General features: G+C 39.7%; 1 protein-coding gene across 1 annotated transcript in view; it reads left to right on the forward strand.

The window, feature by feature from the left end:
* Abca12 (ATP binding cassette subfamily A member 12) overlaps positions 1–11,914 on the forward strand; it is a 161,862-nt gene that overhangs the window by 112,221 nt on the left and 37,727 nt on the right. The window contains exons 24-29 of the mRNA XM_055616847.1: positions 4,584–4,913; positions 6,092–6,161; positions 6,247–6,381; positions 7,178–7,333; positions 8,268–8,454; positions 10,928–11,146. Coding sequence (XP_055472822.1) covers positions 4,584–4,913; positions 6,092–6,161; positions 6,247–6,381; positions 7,178–7,333; positions 8,268–8,454; positions 10,928–11,146 — 1,097 coding nt within the window. The remainder of the gene's footprint in view (positions 1–4,583; positions 4,914–6,091; positions 6,162–6,246; positions 6,382–7,177; positions 7,334–8,267; positions 8,455–10,927; positions 11,147–11,914) is intronic.

Below are 11,914 nucleotides of genomic sequence, written 5' to 3' on the forward strand. Positions count from 1 at the left end.
CTTTCTCAGCAGAAGAGATGAAAGGCATATTTTTAACAGTGGACCATTTCTGTGTGCCAGCTCTGTGCTGTTACTTGGTAGGCGACCACTTTCAAGTTCTAACCACATGACCACAAGGGTCAAAGTTACCTAGTGGGGAAAAAAAATCACTCAACTTGGAAATCAAAGCTCAAAGCTTTGAGTCTTCCGGTTCTGCCGGTCACCTTCGCTTGAATCTTGTCCTTAAACTCTTTTTTTTCTTTTTTTTTTCTTTTTTCCCTAGAGAATTCAATTAGTACAGTAGTTACAGAACAGAGACACCTCAGAACAGAGGAGATTTTCAGTTACCTATGTTAGTTATCTTTTTTGTTACCAATTTTAAGATATTGGCCCCCTCTTCTAAAAAGCCTCTGAAATCAGGATGCATTTGATACAGTGTCATGACTTATTCAGAAGTAATTTTTTGGGTGTTATGTGAATCAGTGTCACGTCTTTAAAACAGTGGTGCCCTGCCCTCCTAGGAACACAGAGTATTGAGCTGATGAAAGGTGCGTGCGTGGGATGTCTCCAGTGTCTCCAGCGTAGCTTCTCCACGGCCCTGGGTTCACAGCCCTGTGTGTCCAGGAAGTGAGAGATGACCTGCTGAAGGCTATGAACCTAGTTAATCACTGTGGTCTTCAACAGGAGTGTCTCGACTTCCACCCAACCCTCTTCTAAATCACCGCTGCTTTCCTTCAACAGTGAAGAATTTTAATATGTGTTGAGGATGATGATTATCAGTCTCTTTGGCTACAAGATACATGAAACCACTTTCCAATGCCATTGTTTTATATTCAGTTTAAGTATAAAAGTACCCATATCCTACTTCTTTTTTATTTACACTAAATCACAAAAGTTAAAAAATAGCATTTTACTTCTTGCTTTCTATCAATATTTTTAAATTGGGGCAAGAAAACCTATTTAGGTGTACCTCATTGAAATCATTAGTATTTGACTGTTATGATGTGCCGCTGAGAAATCTCCTTTACTTTGAAAGTAGCACAAATACTAATAACCAGTAAGTCTAATTTTGAAATTAAGCCTTAAAATACTTTAAAAATGCCCTTCATGAATTTTATCCTACATTTTGTGCTTATAACAATTAAAATATTACAGCTATTAAATGTTAATTTTATAACATTTTTTCCCCTTTGAGACAGGGTTTCTTTGTGTAGCCCTGACTGTCCTGGAACTCACTTTGTAGAACTTGCTGGTCTCAAACTCAGAGATCCACCTATCTCTGCTTTCTGAGTGCTGGGATTAAAGGCATACACCACCATGCCTGTCCAAAAAAAAAAAAAAAAAAAAAAAAAAAAAAAAAAAGGTATGTGTGTGTGTGTGTTTTCTGAGCTAGCTCAAAGACACCATTGCTGGGACTTTATATTCATCAGGAGACAAATTTTGGAGTTTTCCTGTCAGTTCAGACAGACAATCTGAGATATCTGAGCTACTACCAAGAACACGAGTCCTTAGTACCCTAGGGCTTCATATTAAACGCCTTTTATGTTTTCATAGCACACATCATATCCTTACTATCAGGAATTCAGAACATTCCCAATAATAATAATAATCACAGCATCCTTTTTAATCTTGAAAAAATAAGATATACATATATAATCTATTGTTAAGAAAATTAATTTTGAAAAATGTCATTATTCCTAATGACTGAGTGCTTGGCCTACAGTTGAATTGGATGACACTGCTCACAAGCAAACACATGAATATTTGTGTCTTGCCTTTCTGTATGAGCATTAGCCTCTGAGCAGAAGAAACCTTTCAGGAATGTAGCAACACGTTCCGACAAATTCCTCTGGACTCTCTTTCTTAGTGACTGCTGTAACTGGGCCAGCTTTGACCACTGTGTACCAAGGCTTGTCCATTTATCAGATATTGATGAATTGCGCTGGCAGGTTAGGGAGGCTTGGGACAGGTGACTCTTTGATTACAAAGCTGGCACCTGACATCTGCCACTTTGAGGAGGAACCAGTGACATCAAGAAAGTGCAGCCAGCCATTCTCTGTGGGCCATCTTCCATCCACAACTATGGTCTTCTTTGCTGCCACCGCGTTGGCAGCAACTCCAGATGATTTATGGATGACTCCTGTGCTCACAGGGCCCTTTCTCGTTATGAATACAGCTGTCCTCATGGCATAAAAATCCTAAAGTTTCATACCGAACTTTCATGCTAGAGTGTTCAACTGTGAATACTTCAGGGAGAACCCAGCTCGGCCTGTTTCTGTGAGAAGTGTAATAACCGGTCTCAGAGTTAGCAACGAGAATCACATCTTGAGTTTAAAAGACTTCTAATTATTGTGATAACCACCCTCACTGCTGGTTATGAGGCTTACCAAATTGTCTTGTAATGAATCTACAGATGGAAAATATTCTAGAATCATGAGGACTTTACGTGGAGACTGCTGGTCTTCAGGGGAGAGAAGCAGATTTAAATTTACACGATGTATACTTTATTTCATGGCCTTGTTGTAGCTTAGAAAATATTTACCTTAGAAAATATAGCGGCATTGTTTCTTACTCATATGCATTGCAGTCGGGGGGGAGGGTTTTTGCTATTGTTGATTTATGGCACACAAAAGATTAAATAGTGTAGTTATACGTGTACAAGGTGGCTATGTTCAAGCATCCATAAGTAAATAATTATCAAAATAAAAACAACACCCGGTGCAGATAAAAAGAGCTTGCACGTCAGAATCATGCTGGGATTGATACGTGTCTCTGAAGCGCAGCCATCATAATGCAATAATTTCTTAATTTTGGAGAGAAATATGGGCAGAAATTCTGGAGTAAAATCAGTGAGTTTTGCTTCTTCTTCGTCTTCTTTTATTTTTTTTTTTAAATAAAAAAATGTAATTCTGTTTTCAATAAAAACAAGCCTTGCAATTAGGGGAAACTTTCCATGTGAATCTTAATCTCTTCACTTTGACCCCTTCCTTTATTCCTATGGAAACACTGATGAGTCTTCATTGCAGAAGGGGTGGGGCTGAGGAGGAGGAATAGAAGAAGGTAAAGGGGGAGGACAAAGTGAAGAGGAGAAGTCACTGGCATTTTCTCCGTGGTGATTAGCTTAAGGCCCATTGCTTAGACTGTTGGCAGGCAGGTAGCTGTCTCCATGGTAACAACAAGAGCAAGCAGAGTTATCAAATGTGATAAGTTGGGGGAATAAAAACTAGAAGGCTAACCTTGCTATACTGGCATATAGAATAAAGTACCTAGTGCAATATTATTGTTGTTATTTTATAGACAGGATTAAGAGAGAAAGAGAGATTAAAATGATTTATTCAATAAAAATACTAGGCTACAAATGGAACATTTTTATTATTTTTAAAATGAGACATTAGATTTATAAGCTCAATACTAATCATAAATTGTTAAAACTGGAAACTGGAATATCAGGTTACCCCAGTGTTCCACTCGTACCAAACTTTAGGCAGCTGGGGTCGAAGGGGGACGGTGGTCATCTGACTGTTCTGCATGCGTGCACAAGCCAACCAGATAGTCTGATGGACCGTCTCAGCCCTGAGGACATCGCTGAGTCAGAAATGAACCTTGGCTGAGAAACTGACCTATAGCTTCTCAGATACCTGGGCTCATTGTGGATGTTTGAATGCTTTTTTTTTTTTTTTAAAGAAGACACTAAGACTGACACAGACTGTCTGCTGATGTTAGGGATGAGGAGATCGTTAGAAAAGGCAGATGGTTATCCTTTAAACTCTCCTGTGTTAAGCAGTAAGGATCTACATCTATTCTGTATTTCTTATAATAGCAGAAGCAATAGTTGAATTGTTCATTAAGGCTTATTAAAAATACATCAGCTCTTATTATTTCAATGCGTACATTGAAATTGAAGTCACACTATGTGTCGCTTTTTACCAGACTGATATATTTACACCGAAGCAAATGTCAAGTTCATGCTGTAAAATAATAAAAGAAACGCCATAAATTTGATGTCCTAGTCTAAATCATGTTAATCTAGAGAAGTCAGCTAGATATCAGTTTCAAAACTAGGACTATAATGTACATAAAGAGGTGTGTGTGTGTGTGTGTGTGTGTGTGTGTGTGTGTGTGTGTGTGTTGCAAAGGATTGAACTCAGGACCTCTGCAGCTAAGGAAGTGTTTTCTACTTATTTATTTATTTTCTGGGAGAGAGACAGAGACAGAGGGACCAGGCAGGTGCACCTGTGCTGTGGCATTTGAGGTCAGAAGACAACTTCCAAGAGTCAATCATTCTTGCCATCTTCTGAGCTCTAATGTCGAATCCAGGTCATCGGCTGTGCAAGTGCCTCTGTCCGCTGAGATATCTCACCAGTCCTAGAAATGTGTGTTTTTATTTGTAAGAAAGGTGTTCTCCAGTGGGAATCATTGTCTATGCTGGAATGGCACCCTGAGAGCATAAAATCTGAGAGGAGCTGGTACAAAGAATTCATATAAATTGTTCAAGTGCATAGTTCCATATAAGAGGAGACTCTTGGACATTTTGTCATGATACAGAAGTAATTGCTACTTGGATTTCTGCCAAAGAAGCAGCTAACTCTTCCTTCTTCTTCCAGTACATGAAGATGATGGGCGTGAACTCTTGCAGCCATTTCTTTGCCTGGCTTATAGAGAGTATTGGATTTTTATTGGTCACTATTGTGATCCTCATTGTTATACTCAAGTTTGGCAATATTCTCCCCAAGACAAATGGCTTCATTTTGTTCCTGTACTTTTCGGACTACAGTTTCTCAGTGATAGCCATGAGCTATCTCATCAGTGTTTTCTTCAATAACACCAACATTGCAGCCCTGATTGGAAGCCTCATCTATGTCATTGCCTTTTTCCCATTTATTGTCCTGGTTACGGTGGAGGATGAGCTGAGCTACGTTATAAAAGTATTCATGGTAAGTCAACTGTTGGAGTGCGTCCTTGTGTGACTATTTCCCTTCATTCACAGATAGAGTCTCAAGTTGCCAGTTCACATATAATTAAAAATTAAGTGGTAGAGCTGGGATACAAGTGAATGTATAAAATTATTTAAAAATAAAAAATATTAAAAAATAAAAAAAAACATAAAAACAAAACCAAAAAAAATTAAGTAGTAGCCAAATAAATGTAACTCTTCCAATAATAAGAGTTTTTCTACTTGCTGTCTACTCTGAAAGGAAACATCCCCTACCCCTCTTCTCCCCCCCCCCCCCCCCCCCCCCGCAGCTTCTAGAACTATTAGTGGTGCTGTTGCACTATGGTTCCTGAATGGTTAAAATACTGCTCACCATGTTTTAGAGATCATCAAGAATTCTGACTTCTCTGGTTCAAATCTTCAAAAATTTCAGAACCTCTTGCGTTAGAACCATTCCCATGTATAAAAAGCCCTCATGGTTTTCATGAGTAACACATAGCCTGCGGGGAAAGTGATGGAGGCATTGATTTCATATGCTCAGATGTGGATTCTTTTCTGCTTTTTCCTAGTTCAGAAGCACTACTTTGAGAATTAAGAGGACTGCATTTAAAATTCAGAAAGCACAGCACTTCCCATCATATTAAGGCTTTACTGCTCATAGACATAGATCTGGATGAATGACTTTAAGTCAACACTGACTGCTCTAGGTTTAAACAAAACTTAAATTTATAATTTGTAGTGATTATCAATATTCAACCAATAAAATATTTTAGTATGTTCTCATTCATAATTTTACCACCTGAAATAAATTTTAAAACATTTTTCTGGCCCTGATATCAATTAATTTGAGTCTTCACATTCTATTACTCTGTCCCTACCTTATAAATTTCTGAGCAACATTTAATAAGCTTAAACATATGTTTTGGATTTTTAAAAGACATTCTTCAAGTTTATCACCTTTTTCTCTTTCCCTGTCTCTGTCTTTCTTTGTCTTTGTCTTTGTCTTTGTCTCTTTCTCTGTCCCTCTCATTGTAGAATTTTTGGCAGGAAATTGCAGTATTTTAAAATAGACTTAGAGAGCAAGCATCTATTTGTTCTATATGTCTAACATTTTAAGCATTTTGAGACCCTCTCGGTGAAATCTACTGGAACTATCACCACTGTTGATTTTCTTCCTAGAGTCTGCTGTCCCCAACAGCATTCAGCTATGCAAGCCAATATATTGCCCGATACGAAGAGCAAGGTGTTGGTATGTTCAATTTCTCGGAAACAGGGTTTTATCTCTAACTGTGATGTGTGTCAAGAAAGAATAAACACCTGTGTTCAATTTCTAGGTCTTCAATGGGAAAATATGTACAGCTCCCCTGTTCAGGATGATACTACCTCATTTGGTTGGCTGTGCTGTCTGATCCTAGCAGATTCTTTCATTTATTTCTTTATTGCTTGGTACGTCAGGAACGTCTTCCCAGGTAGGAGCCTGCATAGATGCTCCTTGTGGTTGTCGTCACTGTAAATCAGCCAATACGCGTGCAGTAACAGATTGCTGCATGCGGTCTCCGAGACAGTATATTAAAACCCTAAATTAACCAAAATTTTCAGATTAAATATGTGACTGTGTTCCCTCTCTTGTAGTCTCGCTAAAGACAGGGTAAAGTTAAAGTCATGTGATGATATCAGGCCCTACCACTCTCTCCAAATAGGAGCATGATATGTTGATAAGACAAGACCTATGCTTCTTAATTTTATAGAGAATCAATTGCATTCTAGGACCCAGACTGGATCTCAAAGTAGTTATCCTTTCTAACACTTTTAGGTGTTCTTCCACTAAATGTTACTGACATTTTTTTTGTGTGTGTGTGGATGGGTGAATAAAATTATGTGCTTTCATTTGCACAAAATGGTTACAAAGATGACTGTCTTGAAACAGAAAGCATATCAGTGCTGGTCTGTGACTTAGGGAAGGACCAGGGAATATGCAAAGGAACCCAGTGAGAATTCTGTGGAGCTGCAGAATTATTTTAACCCTGGACTATAGTGACGCTTACATTCACAAGTGAACAAAAATCATCCAACTCCACTCTTAAAATAGGTAAATTTATAGGGACTGTACTTCACTGACACTGCTTTTAAAAAGAGATGATCTGTTTGGCTTTGCTTTATAAACTCAACCCAGCTTTCGAATTCCATAAAAGGAAGCAATTTCCTGAAGCATGCACAGTGTCTGTTTAGTTAGTAATCACTCTTCCTCATGTGCTCTCATTGCAGGGACATATGGCATGGCAGCTCCATGGTATTTTCCAGTCCTCCCTTCTTATTGGAAAGAGAGATTTGGATGTGCGGAGGTGAAGCATGAGAAAAGCAACGGTCTTATGTTTACCAATATCATGATGCAGAACACCAACCCTTCTGCCAATAAGACAAGTGAGTCAAGAGCATGGATTGTCCTAAGAGAAATGACATTCAAAGCTGCATAGGTAGTGGATTTAATTACACCTTTCTGAATGATAAAATTATCATCCCTTTAGTCGTGGATGTGTCTACATATATGTGTTTACACTCTTGCGGGGATTGAACTGTGCCTTCTTCTGGGCTCATTAGCTTAGTTGGTTAGCATATGTTGCTAATTAAGCCAAGACTGTGGATCCCTTTGTGGTCCAGTTAGACTCACACAGAGAAAAAATTTGTTCCTCACCCGCAGTCTGCATCCCTTACTCTAGCCATCTGCTACCAGTCATAGGAGCAACCAAGAAACAAAACGGGTAATGTAGCATAACCAGCAGCGGATGTGGGAAAAGCAGAGCAAAGCTCGTGCCTTTCTGACAGTAGCAAGTGCTACCACCTCTATAGAGTAAAGGTGCCCTGTGTCAGTGGTGTGGGGGCGTTGCCTGAAGAGGGTACGCATAGGAAAATTAGCTGGATTCTGTAAGCCACAGATCCGAGAAAACCTTGTTACTGTAAAACCACAACTTGCAAACATTTATTTCGTAAATTGGTAACATCCTTCCCAATCAGAGAACAAACCTTTGGGGTTATCTCTTGAATATTTAAGATCTGTTAAGAGAGAGAGAGAAAGAGGGAGAGGGAGAGAGACCATACAATTACGATACTATATTCGGGAACTGCTTTTTTCCGAAAGACAAGGGTGATATAATAAGCCCCAGAGAATGTGGTTTTGCACTCTTGTTCACTCTGTAAGCAGGTCAGAAAGCAGTTAGAGAACACAATAAATCAGTTGCGCCTAAACTCTTGAAACTTGAAGATTATATTTATATAATCGCCAATTTTTAAAGGAAAGTCTAACCCAGCTCTACTAATTACTTATTGGCTTACAACTCTTTTCTTGGTTTCTCTCCAGGTCCTGACTGTGCGTTTCCATCCAACATTGAACCTGAACCTAAAGATCTTCAAGTTGGAGTTGCCCTTCATGGGGTCACAAAGATCTATGGCTCAAAAATAGCCGTTGATAACCTCAATCTGAACTTTTACGAAGGCCACATTACATCACTGCTGGGGCCAAATGGAGCCGGCAAAACCACAACGATGTATGTTATTTTTCGACTAAATGTCAAAGAAGGATATTATTAATCACACCCCTTTTATAAACTAAGAATTTACACAAAGAAAGCAGAGCTATTACATCTTCTAGATGGTTCAACTTGTCCAGGGCAAAATGAAATCTGAGCCAGAGATTCCAAACTGTGATCTCTAAGTCAACCTTAGGCCAGTGTGGGATAGGCTGACTTGTCCCACTTGGTGCTGGCCACCCTCGTGCCTTAAAATGTTTAATTCAGTATACATGCCGAATAACAGTAAGTACCCTCGGTATGTCTTAGAGCGGCGGTTCTTCAATTCCATAACGGCACAATCCTTTCATACAGTTTCTCATGTTGCGGTGAACCCCGACCATAAAATTATTTTGTTGCTACTTCATACTTTAATCGTGTTACTGTTTTGAAGTGTAATGTAAATATCCGATAGGCGGGCTAGCCGACATGGAACCCCAAGGGGGTCACAGCCCCCAGGTTGAGAACCACTGTCTTACAGAGCAGCGCCCTCGGCAACACAGAACATGCACACTGACACACGGGCTGTCGGTAGGGGCCACTGTTACTGCTCTGTTCAAGCTGCGTGTGATCTCTGCTTCATCCCTGGCCTGGTGTCTGTACTGCTACATCTGTCAGTCTGGCCCTTTTATTTGTATTTCGATCCAGGCCAGGTTTAAGTCTGAGTTTGCACATCCTAAATGAACACAGATCACCATCTGCTCTGTGATGGCCTTGATTGGTGAAGAAACAGGGAATCACCAGCATCACACAAAGTTCAAGGTCAAGAGCGGCACATGGGCTGTTCTTTCTCTCTACTGACCGTCCTGTGTCAAGAGGCAGAGTAGATGGGAATCCGGGGATTCTTAGGCTATTTTATCGTTTGCATGTTTGCTCTGACGATGAGCCTTCGGGCACCACCTGCGCATACTTGCCATCAGTGCTAAAATGCTGTTGGACTCAATCCCTTAAGGAAATATCCCTCTTGCTCCACATTCTATTTTTAATCATCTTGAGTAAGTTCAGCAACTGTTCAAATGCTGGCATCAATATTTTTTTCTAAATAACTGGAGACAGGTGAAGGTCGTGATAAGAGTAAGCATGCAGCCTCTTATGCGTATGACCTATTAAAAGCCAGGGTTGGCATTCTAGAATACAACACTTATAAAGCAAAGTCTCCAATAGGAAATAGGAGCCTGGGGGAGAAAAAAGATAGAGAAAGTGTTTGATGAGGCTAGAATTTTAGCTGAAAATGCTCTATTTTATTGGTCTAGATATAAACCCTTAAATATAAAAAGGAAGCATGTTATATGTGTGTCAATGGATGTAATGAAGAGATTGCATGTTACCTTGATTTCATTATTTAGTGCTAGGAGAGACAAATGAGAAATCAGGTGCTTCTCTAGACCTCCTGCAGATTATGTTATAATGGAGGTAGGAGATGATTACTAAATAACTGCTCAACTTACTAACCACTTGCAAGGCATTGGGGTTTTCTACGTAGAAATACTTGGGCCATTCTACAGAAAGTGGGATTGAAGATGACCAAAAGTATTTTGGAAGAAGTAGGAGCATCAAGAAGCAAGCCTGTGCTGATGCCTGCTGCCCCCTGATGGTAGCAGATATCAGTGGAGTTAGGGGACCAAGAGCCAAAGAAGCTGCGAACATGATTTCTGAAATACAAGTTTTGTCTCCCAAGTAGCTGGGCTACAAGCACATTTCATTATGGCTTAATATTATTTTTAAATGGATCTGGTATATTAAAGTGGCATGCTAATTTTTGAACTCCATTTCAAAAAGGAAAAAGTATTTTGAAACCTTTCCACCAAGAAAGAGAAAGAAAGAAAGAAAGAAAGAAAGAAAGAAAGAAAGAAAGAAAGGAAGGAAGGAAGGAAGGAAGGAAGGAAGGAAGGAAGGAAGGAAGGAAGGAAGGAAGGAAGGAAGGGCAGTAGAGTTTTGTGCAAACAGGATATGAATTTATCACTAAATGGAGAAGGTAAAAAGGCATGGTTATCGTGGATAAGATCATTAGTTTGAGGATCTTGTAAAGTATCTCATGAAGATTCAGCATTGTCTTGGATTTCATAGAACAAACCTGGGAGGAAAAGGTAAGCTCTAGTTTGGACATAACATGGAGATTTTGCAGTCTATAAAAAGGATTCCAAGGAAACACAGCATGTTCAAGGAGGGAGTGTACTTTTAACTAAAAAGGCCCCTCAGTGTTAGCATTACCACCGCCACCACCATTGTGCAGTGTTTACGCAACACTATAAATAACCAAAAGCTTAAAAGTCAGTTTCATTTTTTTCATTCCCACTTAATTCCTTTTTATTTGACAGCCTGCCTTCACTTAGAGAGGCAACCTCCCTCCCCACAACTCTCTGCTCTTTTGCTAACACATGCATTATATTTAGTCTCACTATCTAGCTTGAGTGATTGGTCCACACCTAATTTATCACATCTTCATTTCCAGCTCCATGCTGACTGGGCTGTTTGGTGCCTCAGCAGGTACTATTTTTGTATATGGAAAAGATATCAAGACAGACCTAAATACTGTTCGGAAAAACATGGGAGTCTGCATGCAGCATGACGTCTTGTTCAGTTACCTCACCACCAAGGAACACCTTCTCTTATATGGCTCCATCAAAGTTCCTCACTGGACGAAAAAGCAGCTCCATGAGGAGGTTAAAAGGTGAGTTAAGGCAGAAACAAGAACATGACTTGTTAGCGAGGACATACACCTTGTTGGTCAAGCTCTGGTGGCAATAACAATAGGAAATGTTCTCTCACAGATGCTCTTGCTTTGCTTTCTACTTCTGGGGAAATGTACACATTTAACATTATTATCCTTTCCCTCTAGTTACACACACATTGTTCAATACTTCCTCAGTGCCTTAAAAGGTGCCCCAAATCCTCTGTTTCACTTCTGCACGGGGACTGTACCCCAAGCTTTTTAACTGAACTTCTGGCGACTACTGTCCTCCATTTCAGCTATCCTTATCAAAGAGCTGTCAGAATGAGCTTTGTTGACTTCAAATCAGATAATGGCATTCTGCATCATCACCTTGAGTGGCTTTTGTCACACTTAGTATGACATCCCATAATTTCATTACCAAGGCCTACCAGACACTACATGGCCAGTCCTCCATCTCACACCTACTTTTCTTCACACTCTCAATTTACTCTACCGTGTGAACCTAAGCCTGCTCATGCTCTTGGCTATGCACAACTGACTCCTACCACAGGTCTTCTGCTTTGCTCTTCACCTAATTTACCACACCCGTCCTGAGAGCCATTCCACCTTCTCTTGGCCAAATGAACACTTTCCCGTCTTTGCTCATCTCACTTTCTATTTTAGTCATTGTGTGCCCCTTTCTTGAGATCATGCTTACCTATTGGGTCATTTTTGCACATTCTGGACACAATCACACACAATCTTTTTATAAAAAAAGGGTTTCGT

This window comes from Psammomys obesus, unplaced genomic scaffold (assembly GCF_907164565.1).
Source record: "Psammomys obesus unplaced genomic scaffold, mPsaObe1.curated_primary_1811, whole genome shotgun sequence".
NCBI lineage: Eukaryota > Metazoa > Chordata > Mammalia > Rodentia > Muridae > Psammomys > Psammomys obesus.